At 63.6% G+C, this 18,040-nt stretch overlaps 1 protein-coding gene across 7 annotated transcripts in view; it reads left to right on the top strand.

The window, feature by feature from the left end:
- PML (PML nuclear body scaffold) overlaps positions 1–9,467 on the top strand; it is a 35,196-nt gene extending 25,729 nt beyond the window's left edge. The window contains exons 6-9 of one of the 7 annotated variants that reach the window (XM_070053415.1): positions 283–538; positions 1,602–1,657; positions 7,243–7,393; positions 7,958–9,467. In XM_070053415.1, the coding sequence (XP_069909516.1) occupies positions 283–538; positions 1,602–1,657; positions 7,243–7,393; positions 7,958–8,718 (1,224 nt within the window). In that variant the 3' untranslated portion in view covers positions 8,719–9,467. Of the gene's footprint in view, positions 1–282; positions 539–1,601; positions 1,658–2,149; positions 3,068–3,273; positions 3,533–7,242; positions 7,394–7,836 lie in introns of those variants that run through there. The other 6 variants (XM_070053419.1, XM_070053417.1, XM_070053418.1 and 3 more) reach the window with 6 other exon arrangements.
- Positions 9,468–18,040: the final 8,573 nt, after the last annotated feature.

The raw sequence follows: 18,040 nt of genomic DNA, 5'->3' as shown, positions 1-18,040 counted from the left end.
GGCCTCCCCTGCCCCGCCCCCACCCCAAGGCCCAGGGCGCCCCCCCCCCCGACAAGGCAGCAAGGCGGGGCAGGGGGCGGGATCAAAACCCAGGCCCTGGCCAGCTACACACCTGCCTGGGCCTGTACCCTTTGAGTGGGAGCTGCTCCCAGACCATGACAGACCAGCTGGCGGTGGCCGCAGCCAGAGCTCGTGTCTAGAGAGCCGGGGGGAGGGCAAGAGATGGCGGGGGACCAGCAAAAGCAGAGGTGACTGCAGCCCCTGACCCTGGCCCCTGTGCAGGAGGACTCCGGCACCCTCGTGGGCCGGAAGAGGAAGTCCTGTTACACCCAGTGCCCGCAAAAGATGATCAAGCTGGAGTCGGAGGAGAAGGAGAGGCCGGCCCAGAGCTCCCCGGAGCAGCCCAGACCCAGCACCTCCAAGGCAGTGTCACCGCCCCAACTGGACGGGACTCCCAGCCCCGGGAGCCCCAACGTCGGAGAAGAGGTCGACCCGGCCAACAGCAACCACGTGGCTGGCGATGACCCGGAGGAGGCAGGTGAGTGGGGGGGGAGGGCGCGGGGGAGGTCCTCATGGGACCAGACCGCTCTGAGCTACACAGAGCTGTGCGGGGAGGGCCCACAGCTGGCCAGGCCATCACACTTGGCACAGTTGGTGGCGATTCCAGTACGGGGAGGTGAGGAGCTGAAACACACAGCTTGGCCCGGGGACCCGCAGGAGACATTGGTCAGTGCCTGGACCCCTGCCCCCGGGGAGGACTTCGATGAAGTCCCTACCCATTATCTCCTCCCCACCCCCGGTTTTCTGCAAAGCCGCCCACCTGGGCATCTCCTTGGTCTGAGCTGTCTTTGATGGACACCAGTGGATACAGGGAGATGGAGTCCCTGGGCAGGAGTTGAGGTCATGCCCACCAGTTCCGGGTCCTCCGCTCTCCGCCCTGGCCCGAGCCCGTGGCAGCCTTCCTTTTAACTCTACATACCCAGTACACAGGGCTGGGGGTGGGGACGGAGCACTGACTGCTTCATTCTTTTTTAAGATTTATGTATTTATTTGAAAGGCAGAGTTACAGGGAGAGAAGCAAAGAGAGAGAGAGGGAGAGAGAGAGAGAGAGATCTTCCATCCGCTAGTTCACGCCAAATGGCCGCAAGGATCTGAAGCCAGGAGCCAGGAGCTTCTTCCGGGTCTCCCATGTGGGTGCAGGGGCCCAAAGACTTGGGCCATCCTCCACTGCTTTTCCAGGCCACAGCAGAGAGCTGGGTTGGAAAGGGAGCAGCCAGGACTTGAACTGGCGCCCATGTGGGAGGCTGGCACTGCAGGCCCCTGTGGTGCTTAGTTCTTTAGGATTGCAGAAGGTTCCAGAGTGGGCTTGGGGGCGTGGTCAGGCGTCCCTCGCAGGGAGCCAGTTGTGAACTCAGGGCCAACGGCTCCGTAGACCAAGCTCAGTGAGAAGCCACACGAGGCGCTGTGTGCACAGGCAGATGTGACCCAGTGGTCTTCACGGGCACGCACACACATGGGGCTCACTCTCGCCCCCCTGGCCTGGCCCGGGAGGGTGCCGCCAGCCCTGGCAGAACCTAATGCCGGCTCCTTGCCCCCTTCAGAGGAGCGCGTGGTGGTGATCAGCAGCTCAGAGGACTCCGATGACACCGAGATCGCGGTGAGTGGCCTGGGGCTCCTGCCTTCCCCTGGTCCCGGTCCCAGGGGGCACAGCCATGGCAGGTGACCCCCAGACTCGCTTAGTGCATGGGGAGTTCTCCGACCACCCAGGGCTGCCCGGCAGCCTCTGTTCCTCCCGAATTGCTGGCAGGTGCCGCCTTGCAAGCCCTCGCTGGGGAGGCTGTGCCCGCTCTGTGCCACCTCCTTGTGCAGCGTCTCACATCCACTACGAGGCAGGCTGGACAAGACCCCCCTCCCTGGTAAATGGCAGCCAGGGGGGGCCCCTGAAGGGATGTGAGGCCCCCGCGGCAGCCCTGCCCAGGGCCCAGACCAGCCATCGCAGAGGAGCCTGTGGCCGGCAGCCGGTGACCCTGCTGTCCCTGGGACTGTGAGGCCAGAGCCTGGGCTGCCACCATGTCCGGCACAGAGTGGGACTCTGAGGGGCGTGGGTGGCCCTGGGCCAGTCCTCAGGCTGGGGTTCTTTGTTGGAAAGGGCCTGGAGCCCCCGGGGACCTCCACGCCACACCCTCTGCCGGCCCTGGCCACGCACCATCCCCCGGTGGGGGCTCCCCCTTGCAGCGCTGCCCTCCAGGAAGCTGAGCCTCCCCGCCCGCCCGCCGCCAGCCTCCGCGGGATCAGCTTCCTATCACGCCTCCGCCTCCCCCTTGGCCCTGGCATTGGCCTCCACGTGTCCCCCAGTCGTATCCACCCACTTGAACGGCGCTTCATCAGGCCACCACCCCCGGCGCTGCCGGGGACCCCCGCCTGCCCACCTGAGCCCAGGAGCCTGCTGTCGGCCTGGAAAGGGCTGTCGGTCCGCACCCCTGTGTACACAAGGCCTGGTGATCCCACAGCCGCTCCCTCCCCGGGCTCCTCCCGCTCAGCCAAGGGCTTCAGGAAATGGTCTGCCCACTTCCCTTGGCTGCTCAGGGAGAAGCCTGCTCCATGGGGGAGCGTCCCAGCCTCTTGTCAGAATTCCCCTGATTCCAGCCCCCATTCTGGGGGGTTACCCACGTCCAGGTCTCCCCGGAAGTCTCCCCAGTTGCGTTCCCATCTCCCCACAACCCCCCAGCAGCCCGGGCCCTAGTCCCCGTCTCAAATGGGCCTCTGAGCGCCCCAAGTGCTGCCCCCTGCTGGAACCTTCCAGTCAAACGCTCCTGTCCCTGTCTCCTGTTGGTCAAGGACTGATGGCCGCGTGGACCCCTGGGCTGGGTGGGGACACTGAGGGCCCTGCTCCCTAGGCCTCTTGGTCCAAGAAGCAAGCGCCCCGCCCTTGGTACAGTACTGTGCCCGAGCCCCCACCAGCAGCCTGGCTGCCCCCTGCCCCACGTCCCTGCCCTGGCACAAGGCCCGTGACTCCCACACCACCTGGCAGCCCACAGCTCATCAATAAATACTTGTTGAATGGTCACCCTGGAGAACCCTCATTCTGAGCCCTCCCTGCACTGACACCTGCTTCTCTCTGGGGGCGCTGCGTCCCCTCCTCCTCCCGTGCCAGGGGTGCCCTCTGTACCCGCTGTGCTGCCGCTGGGTCACACCCTGGTGCTTTGAGGGGCTGGCTCTCGGGTGTGCCCCAGGCTCACCCGTGCTCCTTCCTGGACTGCTTCTCCCACCCAGGTCCTGCCTTCCTGGGTGACCTCAACACCCTCCGTCCCGACCAGGCCCGCTGCCAGCCCTGTGGCCACGCCCTGCGCCTCACCCTTGCCGGGAAGTACCCGCCTCAGAGCCACGCCCTGAGACTGACCACAGCCCCTCCCGAGCTCAGCCCTCCCCCTGTGCCTCCCTCCAGGGGCACCACCCCGGCCCTGCCCACCTGTCTCCAGGTGAGGCCCTGGGAGGCACAGGGAATCCGTGGCCGGCTGCTCTGTGCTGCCACCTGCAGGTGGAGCTGTGCTCACTCCCCCGCCCTGGTCCCACCCTTGCCATCAGCTGGGGCCACGGGTGGCCTGGGAGTGGCTGACACCTGACTGCAGACCTCCCTGCCCACTGCTTTTGGGAGGGCAGAGGGGGCATCTGCCTGCTTCTAAGACCCAGCCCTGTGTCCAGCCCCACTCCTCATCCCGCAGGAAGCCCGCGCGCAGAGTCCTTCCTGTGTGCTGGGCTGCACGTTCCCTGCACGCCAGCAGCGCGGGCAGGCACCCCGGGTCCCGACCAGCGCTTCAGCTCGGGTCGCCTCCTCGCGCTCGGTCTCTCTGCCCCCTCGAATGCTGCCGATCTTCCTGCTTTGGGCCTGGGCCCTCTGCTCTTTATCCATGTATCCCCCCTGCCAGTGGCCTCCCAGCAGCCCCCCTGGGGGCCCCAGACCCGCCGTCTCTTCCTCTTCCCCCAACTGTCGCCATCGGCATAAAGCCCAGGCCCAGCCCCAGGTGGAGCGCCCCCCTGTTTTAGCCAGCGGAGACGCCCGTGGTCCAGCCCCCTCTGAATCTTGGGAGCTGGGAAGCAGGGGTGGAGAGAGAGGCTGGGATGACCGCAGTCGCGGGGCAGCGCCAGGCGGGCCCCAGGCCGGCAGTATCCAGGGAGCTGCACACACACATGTCAGGTGATGGAGAATTAAACAAGCCAGAGAGTGCGGGCCTGGGGTGGGGCGGGGTGGGGCCCATGGCTTTGGTCTGTGTGGTCTTTGGGTGTATATATTTGATAAATTAACCATGACAGCAGCCCCAGTGTTTTAAGAAAAAGCATTAAAAGACAAAAACAAAATGAGATCCCCCTCGTACATTTTTTTTAAAGATTCGGCTGCTTACTTAAAAGGCAGCATTACAGAGAGACAGACAGATCTTCCATCCACTGGTTTACTCTCTAAGTGGCCACAATGGCCAGGGCTGGGCCAGGCTGAGACCAGGAGCCAGGAGCTTCTTCCAGGCCTCCCACACGGGTGCAGGGGCCCAAGCACTCGGGCCGTCGTCCACTGCTTTCCCAGGCGCATTATCAGGAGCTGGGTAGGAAGTGGAGCCGCCGGGACTTGAACCAGTGCCCATAGGGGATGTCGGAGTCCGCAGCTGTGGCTCCCACCTGCAGAGACTACATGAGCTGGGCTGAGAGTTTCTGAGGTTGCCTGTGCCTTGCGTTTGGACCACCGAACCAGAGTGGGGGTGCAGGGGTGTCCCTGTGCCATTTGTCGGTGACTCAGCCTGGACTGGAGCTGACTTGTACATCCGGGCCACAATGCCAGGAGAGAGGGGTACGGGGACTCCCCAGACAAGCCTTCTTGGCTTCTGGAAGGTGACAGGAGCGGCACGGGGGCATGGGCGGCCTGCCGAGGCTGTGAGACCGCGGGAGGTGGGTGATGGATGCACGAGGGGAGTGCAGGGAGCGCGTGGGAAACGTGCGCTGAAACACTGGGCGTGAGGCCAGCAGCGTCGGCCCCGAACTCGTGTCTCTGGACTCCATTTCCCACGAGGTTTTGGAGGTCCCCTCACAGCTGACTCGAAGGCACCCGGGGGCCGTGGCTGAGCTGTTTTTCCTACCCACAGCATCCCCAGGCCATAGAGTGGGAGAAATTCCTGCACCTGCTCACGTCTTACAGCTCATGACCCCACTGGCCTCTCTCTCTGAACCCTCAGCCTCTCCCCCTGCACAGCCTACAGAGCCTTCCCCTGCCCACACTGGGCTGGCCCCTCTGCACCCCCACTCTGCTGCCCTTTCAGGCAAACCTCAGCTCCTTATGCCCACTGGGCTCTGTGCCCCGCCCACACCCGGTGACCTTGATCTGTAGAGCGGGAGGTGCCAGATGGCCCAAGCGCCTACTGTCCTTGGGTGAAGTCTTTTTTTTTTTTTTAAGATTTATTTGTTTATTTGAAAGTAAGAGTTACACACAGAGAGGACACACACACACACACACACACACACAGAGAGAGAGAGAGAGAGACAGAACGGGGTCTTACATCTACTGGTTCACTCCCCAAACTGGCTGCAATGGCCAGAGCTGCGCCGATCCGAAGCCAGGATCCAGGAGCTTCTTCCAGGTCTCCCACATGGGTACAGGGGCCCAAGGACTTGGACCATCTTCCACTGTTTTCCCAGGCCACAGCAGAGAGCGGGATCAGAAGTGGAGCAGCCAGGTCTCGAACCGGCACCCATTTGGGATGCCGGCACTGCAGGCAGCGGTTTTACCTGCTATGCCACAGTGCCGGCCCTTGGGTGAAGTCTTGTGTCCTTGCTCCAGGGCTCCCCTGGGGCCTTGCTGGGAGTAGGGGATGGGGGCGGGGTGCTGTGAGGGTGCCGCTGGCTGTGTTCACAGAAGGGGTGGCCCACACGGAGAGGGTCTGAAGGGAGAGGAGTCAGGGCAGGGAGGGCCCCAGCCCCTCCGGCGTGAGCTCCACGGAAAGGGGGCGCCCACCCCGCCCCAAGAAGGGGCCCATCAGAGGCACGGCTCCAGGACCAAGGTCACTTCTAGGCGGGACGACCGCAGGCTCCGAAAATGAGGCTCTCGTGGCTGCCATCAAGAGCCGTGGCGCAAAGATGAGAAGAGCACGTGGCAGGGGCAGATCTGCGCGTGAGACCCGCACAGGGCCCCCGAAGGGACAAGGCCTGCAGGAGCGGCTCCGCTTGGCGCAAGCGTGAGGACGGAGACAAGGAAGGATGGACAGGCGGAGGAGGCCACTCCGGGGCTGTTGGCAGGAGGGACCCCAGCCCGAGCCGAGAGCACTGGGCCTGGCGACTGGGACAGGCATTGGGAGCCGCAGGATAGAAGCAGAGGAGTCTGCCGCCCCAGCCAGCCACGGTGCCCGAGCCTCCTGGGAGAAGGCCCCTTCTGGGTAGGACACAAGCCGGGAAGGTGAGGCAGCCACGCCGGCCTGGGGAGCGAGACGTATGCAGGCCGCCTCTGCCGGCACGGCCCAGCCAAGCACAAGGACACACAAGGCCTGGGCAGACTCCTCGCTAGCTCCACGTGTATAGAGGCAGGGGCAGCTCTGCAGAGACCTGAAGCGTCTGTCCATCCGTCCGTCCGTGACCGTGAACGGCTCCCGCGAGGCCCCCTCCCCACTTTGTGCTCACTGGGGGCGGTCATGACTTCACTGATGTTTTGTGGGAAAGAAATGTCACACTGGACTGGTGAGGGTGCGACCATACGACCGTCTCCGAGACCTGTGTGCCCACCTGGGTGTGGCATGGGGGGTGTGGGAAGTCCTCCCCCAGCCTCTGCTTCCGCAGGGCACTGGGCCTGAGCTGGCTTTGGGGACCAGGAAAGCTGCTGGCTGGGGCTCCATGGGAGGCTGCTGCCCTCGGTCCCCACTCAGCATAGCAGTCCCCAAGCCTCGCCCTTGCACCTGCTCACTACGCAGGTCCACTCACGCGTCCGCCCGCGGGTGTCCACACAGGTTCACGCCTCATTGCACAGGCACACCCACACCTGCGCCGACCTGCACCGTCTTCCCCCTCACCCCTACTCTGAGGCGTGCGTGCCTGGCTTACACGCGAGTCCTCACACGCAACACACCGGCTCATGCACCCAGGGACGTGCCCTCTTTCCCATGCACACAGAGGCCCCTGCTGTGCCAGCCGGCTCCTGACGCCCCACACGCACATGCGTGCGCTGTGTGCGCTAGGCACGCCCCCTGACCCGTTGGTTGTTCTGTGTTGCAGCCCCGCCAAGAGCTGGACACCAGCAGCAGCGAGTCCAGTGACCTCCAGCTGGAGGGCCTCAGCTCCCCGCGGGCCCCGGACGTGAACCTCGCTGATCCCCACGCAGAAGACAGGCCCCTGGTCTTCTTTGACCTCAAGATCGACAGTGAAAGTGCGTTCTCTGGGGACTGCCCCCTCCTAGCTTAGCCTCTGAGCCACGTGCCACGGTCAGGATGGCCGGGAGCTCTGGCTGAGGGGGCGGGACACCCCCTCGCCTGGGGTCCCCTCTGTGACCTGCACCTGGGTGTGGGAGGACCCCACGACACCCCTCCCCGGGCTTGCTCTGGCCTCACCGCGCCCCTCCCTGAGCCGCAAGCCCTGCAGGTCCAACATGTCGCTGGACTGACAGAAGGGGCAGGCGCTTCCGCGGACCTCAGCGCTGGCTCTGTGGGTGGCGCGGTCAGGGCAGGTCTGGCATTCCCGTTCCCGGCAGGGTTGGCGGCCTGAGCTTAGTGACTCTGGGACCGGAGGCCAGGGTGCAGAGGGCCATGCAGAAGCAGTCTGGGGTCTCCCGCATGGCTGGGTGGCAGCTGACGGGTCTGCTGGGTTGGGCAGCCTGCCCCTGCCCTCTTCCTACCCCAGGGCCGTCAGAGCCGGCGTCCAGGCCGCATTTGGTCCCTCCCAGCAGGCGCCGCCCCTGAGCTGGGGCCTCACCCTGCCCTTCTCTCCTGCCCAGCCCAGAAGATTAGCCAGCTGGCGGCCGTGAACCGCGAGACCAAGTTCCGGGTGCTCATCCAGCCTGGAGCCTTCAGCGTCTGCTCCAAGGCGGTGTCCCTGGAGACGGGGCTGCAGCACTTCCTTGGCTTCCTGGGCGCCATGCGCCGCCCCGTCCTGGCCTGCTACTCGCTGTGGGGCCCCAGCCTCTCCGTCTTCCTCCGGGCCCTGGAAGACATGAACAAGCTGGGGGCCTTCCAGGAGGCCGTGTCGGGCTTCCTGGCCCTCCTGCCCCTCGTGCGCGAACTCGTGCCCGGAGCCAGCAGCTTCAAGCTCAAGAGCCTGGCCGAGACCTACCTGGCGAGAAGCATGAGCGAGGGCAGCGCCCTGGCAGCCGTGCTGGCCATGCGTGACCTGTGCCTCCTGCTGGAGGTCTCTCCCGGCCGGCAGCTGGCCCGGCACGTGCACTCCTTCCACAGCATGCAGTGCTTTTCCTCCCTGCAGCCGCTGGTGCAGGCGGCCATCCTGTCCCGGGCCGAGGCCCGCCTGCTGGCCCTGCACAAGGCCAGCTTCCAGGAGCTTCTGAGTGCGCACCGCGGCGACCCGCAGCAGGGCTTGGAGAAGTACTGCCGCTCCCTGGGTCTGCGAGCCACGGCGCCGGCCCCGGCCCTGCCCACTCCCAGGCTGCAGGCTCTGAGCGCCTACTTCCAGCGCCTGTCCGAGGGCACATCTGCCTCTGTCGATGGCCACAGCCTGGAACAAGGCGCCGCCCAGCAGAGCTGAGAGGAGGCGGTGGGCGATGGGGACAGAGGTGGCCAGAGAAGGGGAGACTCCCTTGGCCAGGCCCCACCCATCTCACATTCCCAGCGCCCTGCTCCCAGGGCTCAGGTGTCGTTAGGTCCAAAAATTGGGACCTGACAATGCAGGGTCCAAGGCCACCCCCACCCCCCCCAGGGGGGCTCTGAGTGGCCCCAGCTGCCCCACCTGCCACCCCCACAGGCGTCCTTGCACTCCTCTCCCATCCCCACGCCATCGCCCCAGGGGACTGCTCGCTGCTCCCACGGGCACCACCTGCAGTCCCACGCGTACCCAAAGTGCCTTTCACAGCCATCTGCCCCCGGAGCCTGGGTTCCCCCAGCCTTGGCTGGGCTGCGGCCACATCTCCTGGCCCCCCGAGCATCCATCCAGCAGACAGGAGCCGCTGCCCCCACCACCACCACTGTGAGCCCCTGGGAGAAGCTTGCTCACCTTGTCCCAGCCACACAAATGCCTCCCCACCCCACACACACCCAGGCTTCGTCCTCGGTCTTGGGCCCCCAGAGCCTTCCACTCTCTTTCCCAGCCCGGGAACGTCCCCCACTGCCCACACTGCCCAGTGCCGCAGGCCCGTGACCTCTGCTCCCACCGCAGGTGCCCTGGGGACCCTCTGGGGGCTCCTAAGGAATTGTTCCCATGCCGGCTGTCCCCAGGCAAGGCTGGTGATGGGTTTTATGCTGAACCCGGCGTTAATAAAGCTGTGGGTTTTAGCCGAATTTCTGAGGCTCCAATCATAGACTCTGCTCGGGCCACCTCACAGGAGCCAACGAGAGGCCTCTTGCCTGGTGAGGGGAGGGGGCTCTCCTCTTCTGCATCCCACGTTCGGCAGACAGGGAGGCCAGGGACGCTGGTGATGGGGCGTGATGCGCGTGTGGGACGTCACAGAGGCAGCCTCCCAGGTAGGTACCTGCAGGCACTCCTGTGGCACCAGTGCGGGGGACTGCGCGCCCCGGCCTGTGTGGGCAGCCAGCTAATGCAACTGCCCGGCGCCACCACCCTTAACCCCGCTGGCCTGCCCAGGGCACCTGCACGTCTCAGCTCGACCCTTTGACCAAAGGCTCAAAGTCCTCCTGTGCCACCTGTGCCTCGTCTCCAGGAGTTTTTGTTTGTTTTAAAGATTTGCTTGCATAGTTGGAAGGTCAGAGTTACAGAGAGAGAGAGAGAGAGAGAGAGAGAGAGAGAGAGAAAGCTCCTCCATCCACTGATTCACTCCCCAGATGGCCACAATGGCCAGTGTGGAGCCAGGCTGAAGCCAGGAGCCCAGAGCTTCATCCGGGTGTCCCATGTGGGTGCAGGGGCCCGGGCACTTGGGCCATCTGCTGCTGCTTTCCCAGGCCCTGAGCAGGGAGTAGGATTGGAAGTGGAGCAGCTGGGACGCGAACTGGTGCCCATATGGGATCCTGGCATCACAGGTGGTGGCTTTACCCGCTGCGCCACAGCGTGGGCCCCTCATCTGCAGGTTCCACTCTCCCTAACCAGGAGGTCTCAGGGCTGGGCTGGAAGCCAGGGGCCTGCGGTTCAGCCCCCACTCAGCAGCCTGTGGTCCTGATCTGGCACATTGGGCTCTGTGAAACGGGCTCATACGGGTCACAAGTACCGCACAGGACCCCTGCAAACCAGGGAGACAACGTGTGGGAAGATCGCTTAAAAAACAAACAAACAAACAAAACAAACAAACAAAAACAGGATCTCTTGTCCAGGGAGGCAAAGGATGAGCTCAGGAAACCTCCCTAGGGGTCCTGGGGGAGCCCAGAGCAGAGCCAGGAGCCCACCTGCAGAGGCCAGAGGCCAGCTTGCGACGTTAGCGGAGGCCTCATCTACGCACAAGGAAGAACTCGGGCCTGAGATAGCAGTGGTCGGCAAGGCAGCGAGGTTTGAGGGGCAGCATCCGTCAGGACGGACGGCCCCTCCCCTCAGAATCTGAGAGACGGCGCCCAGCCAGTCAGACTGGGCAAGCAAGGTCACACAGTCTGATGGCGCAGTGCGGGCCAGGCCGGCGGCTAGGGGAAGGGCTGGGAGCCTCAATGCACCTGGCAGGACGGGCCGGTATCTCGGGACGAGCTGAGCGTGCAGTCTGCATTCAGGCCGGGGCTTATAGGGAACGGGGTCTGGGTCTCCCCGCCGCTTCTCCTTCCCCACCCTCTTCTCCTGGACACAGGGTGTGCTGGCGGTGCAACAGCTGAGATTCCTCCCGAGGTCTCACCGCCCATTGCTGTCCGGCAGGGTAGCCCACCGGGCGCTGGGCAGAGAGGGTTCTCCTGGGAGCTTCCCGTGGGGGGAGGCTGGGACCCCGTAAGGTTATGGGGTGTGGGCAGGACTTGCAGTGTGGGACACTGGGCTGCCTCCGCGGCTGCTGTGTTCCCTCCCAGGGGTGCGTTTTCACTGGGCCCCTGTGACCTTCTGACTTCCTAACACGGGCAGGTGTGGCTCGGCCTGCGTTTTCTTCCCCGCCCGCCTGCTCTCACACGTCAAGTCCAGCCTGGCTCTGTGCCCCACAGGCCCCACTCTCGCTTCCGCCCCACAGCCCAGCTGCTCCCCGCCCCTCCCACACCTCACCTGAGGGGCTCCTTTCCCCCTCTGCCTACCTCGAGGGCCGCTCCAGACATGGCCAGCAGGGGGCGCTGTAGCCACACTGGGCCTGGCCAGCTGCTCAGAATGCTGTTTTAGGGGGATTTATTTATTTATTTATTTTTTATTTTTTTAGTTTTGTTTGAGAATCAGAGACACAGACAGTGAGGCCCCATTTGCTGGTTCAGTCCCCAAATGTCCACATCAGCCAGGGCCGAGCCAGGCTGCATCCAGGAGCCTGGGGCTCCACCGTGGGGCTCCCCCGTGGGTGGCAGGAACCCGTGTACTTGAGCCATCACCTGCTGCCTCCCAGGGTGCTCGTCAGCAAGAAGCTGGAGCAGACGCAGAGCTGGGACTCGAACCCACGGACTCCAATATGGGATGCGGGAGTCCCACATGACATTTTAACCGCCAGGCCAAATGCCCACCCTGTAAGTGGAGTCTATTTTTTTTAAGGTTTATTTATTTATTTATTTGAAAGGCAGAGGCAGAGAGGGAGAGGGAGAGGTCTTCCATCCGCTGGTTCACTCCCCAGATGGCCACGATGGCCAGCTCTGTGTCGATCCAAAGCCAGGAGCTTCTTCCAGGTCTTCCACGCAGGAGCAGGGGCCCAAGGACTTGGGCCATCTTCCACTGCTTTCCCAGGCCACAGCAAAGAGCAGCCGGGACTAGAACCGGTGCCGGCACTGCAGGCAGTGGCTTTACCCGCTATACCATGGTGCTAGCCCCATAAGTGGAATCTTTTAAGATCCACTTAGGACAAGCATGAGCTCGAGAGAGACACTCGTGACTGGAGTGGGTGAGGGTCACAGGTGGGGGAGCCGAGGCGAGGGCCCAGGTCAGAGTCGGGGTACCGATGGGGTGGGGTTAGGAGTCCGGGTAAAGTCAGGGTGAGGCTCGAGGTTCAGGGTCCCCTTGGCAACGGAGACTGTTAATGCAGTCGGGACCGACGGGGGCGGGCGTCCAGCAGGAGCAGAGAGAGCCGAGCTGCAGCAGCCGCAGGGAAGCCAGGCTGGCGGCCTGGAGGAGTCGGCGAGGCGCTGCAAGAGCAACAGCCGCCAGCTCCGGTGCGCAGGCTGCCAGCCAGCACGGCAGAACCAGCTCCGTGCTGGGCGCTGGCCAACCGTGGGGCGCAGGTGCCCTGGCTGAGCCTCCTGAGCTGCCCGAGTGGTTAGCGCCCGAGCCCTCGCTCCCCAGGCGACCACAGGGCAGGACGGCCGAGCGCGGGGCGGGGCCAGGTCAGGGGCAGAGTCACGGCTGCCCGCGGGGCGCCAGCTCCGACGGCACCCACGCCTCTCGGGGTGCGCAGGTCTCCTGCTCTCCCTCTCCTGTCTACCACCCTCGGGTGATGCACTCCCCGGGAGTGACCCCACACCCATGCTTAAAGTGACCCTCATTCTTTCTTGCAGGGCGAGCTTTCTCAACCTCTTTTTTCATGATTGCTATGCCCCACGAAGCAGCTTTTTATTTATTTATTTATTTTTGACAGAGTGGACAGTGAGAGAGAGAGAGACAGAGAGAAAAGTCTTCCTTCCATTGGTTCACCCCCCAAATGCCTGCTACGGCCAGCGCTGCACCAATCTGAAGCCAGGAGCCAGGTGCTTTTCCTGGTCTCCCATGTGGGTGCAGGGCCCAAGCACTTGGGCCATCCCCCACTGCACTCCCGGGCCACAGCAGAGAGCTGGACTGGAAGAGCAGCAACCAGGACAGAATCTGGCATCCCAACCGGGACTAGAACCCGGTGTGCCAGCGCCGCAGGTGGAGGATTAGCCTAGTGAGCCGCGGCGCCAGCCACGAAGGAGCGTTTTGAGACCCCATGTCTCCTGATGGCACTGCACCCCTAAGTCCCATTGGCCTGCAATGACGCAGTGACTGTGGGGCGCCACCCCCGCCGTGGGGAGGAAGACCAGCGCATGCCCGTGGCGACGGTCGAGAGAAGGGTCTAGAATCTCTCCCCGACCCCCACCCCATCCTGGAGCCAGGACAACCACAGGAAGCTGAGCGGTCTCCACCCACCCTCCCGAGCTGTGCTGTCGGAGGAGGGGGAGACGCCGGCCTCCTCGGCTCAGATCAATTCCTGCAACTCAGCCCAAAGGAATTCTGTCAAGGACCAGCTGCCTGGAGCTTGCGCGCCGGCAGATAAACACGCTAAGCACCCCGCGCTCCAGGGCCAAGCGGATTACAAAAGCAAGTGGGGTAACCGCAGAAATTTTCCGAAAAGCCGGCCAGGCGGATGAGCGTGACAGGAAGGGTTGTGAAATCGCACGCGGGGCCGGCTCAGGCTGCGCGCACAGTGCAGAGTGTCGGGGGCAGGGGGCGGGCAGGGGGAGGGGCCAGGGACATCTGGGGCCGACCCAGTTCCCAGGAAGTTCTGCTGGGCCCGTGGTGCTGCCCCCTGGAGGCAGCTTGAGAGCAGGGCGCCGAGGGTCTGTGCGGCAGATTCGGGTTTGGGGGAAACCCACCCCCTCTCCCGGGTGCAAATCCCAGCTTGAACTTGGAGCAGCCCCTCAGCAACACACCGGGCGCCCAGAATAGCGGGCACCGCGGCGACTCCAGAGCGTCTCTCGCCGGCCCTGCCCCTCTCCCTCCTGGGGCAGGCAGGGTCCAGGCAGCCCTGTCCCCAGCTCCTCCTCCTGGTTCCTGCCAGCCTCCTCCTCTGTCCCCTCTGTCCCCTTGCTAATGAGGACGCAGGAATTTACGGCGGCGCCTCCTTCGTGTCCCCGCCGGGCTGCCTGTGCTGCTGCCCCGGCAGACTTGCGGAGCCGCACAGAGGGGCCGGCAGAAGCAAATAAATATATCAAGTCCCCAGCTGGGCGCGGAGATAAGGCCTGGGAGACGCGGCTGAGCCGTGCTGAGCGGTGCCCTTCCCAGTCCGTCCTCTCCGCTCCCCTGGAAAGCCCATCTGGGGGAGGGGGCCGGGGGTCCGCCTAGGCGGGGTGGCTCTGTGCTGAGGGACCCTCTGTGACTTGGTGGGCTCAGGACAGGCCCGTGGCAGACCCGAGCCCCTAGAGCAGGTGCAGTGTGGGAAGTTCCTGGACAACGGGTACAGGCCCACCTGGGGTGCAGCCCGGGCTGCCTGCCTGGAGGTGCTGCCTCCAAGTCTGGGCACAACCTCCGGCTCTCCCGGCTGTGGGGCAGGGGCCCACGAGCTCCAGGGGTTCACGAGAGGAGGCCTGAAGCTGGGCCACCTGTGTCGCCTGGGGAAACATCTGAGCTGCCCCCTTGGAGAGGCTGAGCAAGCTCACCAGGGACTACGAAGCTCGGTATGCCCTTGACCCCTACATGCCCTGGGAGGGTCCCAGCTCGGCCACGGCCATTCTCGGCCTCCCAGCCCCCCCCCCAGCTGTGACCTATCCCTTGGCCTCTGCTCCCCACCTCCTCCAATGACGTCAGGGTGGGCTGCAGGACCTCCAGGCCTCCTGTGCAGATGTCCCCCTGCTGTGCCCCCTGGACTCCTGCTGGGCCGAGGGCCCTCAGAGCAGTGCACGGTGGTTGGGCGGGGGCTTAGCTCCTGGGGTCCTGGCGTGCTCATGGCCTCCGAGACAGGGCAGGCTGCAGAGAGGCGGGGGGCAGTGGCTGCACACTCGGCCAGGACACCTCCTGCAGGACCCCGCCCCGGATTTGCCACAGGCTCCTGTTACAGCCCCAGCACCCTAAGGACTGGGCTGTCGGAGGGCAGCAGCTCTGGGTGCATCCAGTGTGTTCCCCGGCCGTAGCAAGAGTGGACACTTAGGAGGGAGCAGGCAGGGGGCCGCCTGAGACCCCACAGTGAGGCCCAGGGCCCCGTGGCATGCTTGCTCCCGCTTCCCGCCTGGGCGGTGGAGGGCCTGTCTCAGCCTCCCGTCGGCAGTCACGAGGGAACAGCTCCAAGTTCACCAGCGGCTCCCGCTCATGCGCAGCCCTGCTGCTCCCAAAATAGCGGCGGAGCCAGTGCCGACATTTCCAAGAACAGATTTGTATCCTTTCAAGAATTCTGAGAAAGCAGAGCGTCCTCTGATAGAGAGAGAGAGAGAGAGAGAGAGAGAAGAGGAGAGGCCCTGAACCTGCTCGCACCAGCCCAGCCCAGCCCAGCCTGGACACGGCTCAGGGGCACCAGAGCAGGAAGCGCCCGGAGCCAGCACGTTGGCGCAGGGGGTTAAGCCCCGGCCTGTGACGCCAGCGTCCCATGTGGGAGTGCCGGTTCAAGTCCCAGTTGCTCCACTTCCATCAGCTCCCTGCTAATGCATCTGGGAAAGCAGCAGTGGAAGATGCCCAAGTGCTCGGAGTCCTGTCACCCATGTGGGAGACCGGGATGGAATTCCTGGCCCGGCCGGGCCACTGAGGCCATGTGGGGAGTGAACCAGGGCCTGGAAGATCCTTCTTTCTCTGTCTCTTCCTCTATCTCTCTCTCTCTCTCTCTCTCTCTCTCTCTCTCTCTCTCTTTTCTTTGGCACTCTGCCCTTTAATTAAATAAACAAATCTTTCTTTTTTTAAGGAAGCATCTTACGTGGTTCTCTGTAACTGCAGTCACTCGTGTCCGTGGACACATACTCGTCCTGCCCCTCTCACTGGTGGGGAGGCCGGGGACGCGCGCTTGCTCCAAGTCCGTCCATTGCATCCCTTTGGCCAGTGATGGGCTCAGAGGTGGGGGCCCAAGCCAGTGTGCCAACAGAGATGTGAAGGGAATGCGGCTGCAGGAGACAGAATCCAGTCTGCCCATCCCACACGTCCGTCAACAGCAAGTGTGCTGACCCCGCTGCGGCCCAGGCCTTCCCACGGCACCACCAAGGGCACAGCCTAAGGCCGCTGGCTTCTTAAGGGCAGCGCTGGAGAGAGACAGGAAGCGCAGAGGCCCTGGCTCTGCTGACCATGGAGCGGGCAGGGCTGGCAGCCTCAGGTCCAGCCCTAGCTGGGGTGGCCAGCTGACCGGGCATGGCGCCTCCTCCAGGCAGGCGTCCCCTTCTGCAGCAGGACAAGCACAGAGCAGGGCAGCCCCAGGAGAGGAGCCTCTGCTGGGAGAGCCGGCGTGAACTCCGATGGCCGCAAACGGATGTGCCAGTGCGCGAAGCTGATTCTGTGCAGGCGCTGGCAGGAAGGTGGTGGGCTGAGTCCCGGATTATTAATATTAATTATTAATTATTAATGACGCCGACTCCATCCGGGCCATTCAGGAAACCCTCCGCTGTTGCCATCAGCTCGCCGCCACAGGTGGCTGCAACCAACCGTCTTCCCATAGGCAAGTGTGGGTTTTTTGTTTTTCCCTAGAAAATAATTAAAGTCACGGAGCCCAATAAATACTTAAACGGAATGCAGTTTTAATTAAAAACCTTCCCCCAAGCCTGCAGCTGCCAGCCAGCAGCACTAGGATCTGAACCGGACGCCTTTCCAATTCGTAACGACAGGGATCTGACTGCTGCCACTGGAGGTGGGGGCTCTGGGAGGGCGTGGGACGGGGCCGAGGGCCTCCCCCCAGAGGCAGGCCTCAGGCGGACCTGGCCCTCAGAGCTGCCCCACACTCGGTAAGGCCATGCGAACAGACAATCCTACTCAGTTATTGCCGGGAGAACAGCTTTTTACTGGGCACCAGGCCCAGTGCTTTGTGTCCAATCGCTCACTGCTTTTATTTTATTTTTTAAAAGATTTTTTATTTATTTGAAAGTAAGAGTTACACAGAGAGAAGGAGAGGCAAAGAGAAGGAGAGGCAGAGAGAGAGGCAGAGAGAGAGAGAGAGGTCTTCCATCCTCTGGTTCGCTCTCCAGTTGGCTGCAATGGCCAGAGCTGTGCCAATCCAAAGCCAGGAGCTAGGAGCTTCCTCCGGGTCTCCCACGTGGGTGCAGGGGCCCAAGCACTTGGGCCATCTTCTACTGCTTTTCCAGGCCACAGCAGAGAGCTGGATCAGAAGTGGGCAAGCCAGGACTTGAACCGGTGCCCATGTGGGATGCTGGCACTGCAGGCAGCGGCTTTACCCACTATGCCACAGTGCCAGCTCCGTGTCACTGCTTCTAAAGATGTACTGATTTATTTGAAAGGCAGAGTGATAGAGAGAAGGAGAGGCAGAGAGAGAGAGAGAGAGAGAGAGAGAGAGATGGGACACAGAGAGATCCTCCATCTGCAGGGTCACTCCCCAAATGCCCACAACAGCCAGGGCTGGGCCAGGCAGCAGCTGGGAGCTCACCTCCCAAGTGAGGGGGTGAGGACCACCTCCTCTGCCTCCAGGACTCAGGAAGCTGCATTGGAAGCAGACGACAGGTGGTGCAGGCGTCCCAAGCTGCCATGATGCCGGCCTGCCAACACATTTTCTTTATCAGATTTGGGATATTGTATAGGCCCCTGACGAAGCTGTGAGGTTTAGAAGGGCAGGCGCACCTGCCACCTGGACAGGTATACAGAAGCTTCCTTCCCACTAAAACTAAACTCACTGAATCCTGCAAAGGACTAGGGCTCAGGGAGAGTTCAGGGGGCGCCGAGAAGTCTATGGGGTGCGAGGTTGCAGACTCCTGGGCCGCGGCTCGGCCTGCCCCACGGGAACCCGGCGGCCGCGCTCAGCGCCCCACTGCCCCGCCTCGGCGTCCCGCACGCGGTCCCAGCAGGGGGCGCGCGCGGACCGGGCCTGTACCCGAGACCCGCGCCGCAGAGCCGGGTGCGAAAGTCCCCGGATCCTGCGGGCGGTAGCCCTAGGTCTCCTGGAGACCCTCGCTTCCGCAAGGTGCGAGTTAGAGGTAAGGGCATTAAAGGAAAAAAA

Source organism: Oryctolagus cuniculus, chromosome 12, assembly GCF_964237555.1.
Source record: "Oryctolagus cuniculus chromosome 12, mOryCun1.1, whole genome shotgun sequence".
Taxonomy (NCBI): Eukaryota; Metazoa; Chordata; class Mammalia; order Lagomorpha; family Leporidae; genus Oryctolagus; species Oryctolagus cuniculus.
This window is presented reverse-complemented; position numbering and strand designations above follow the sequence as displayed.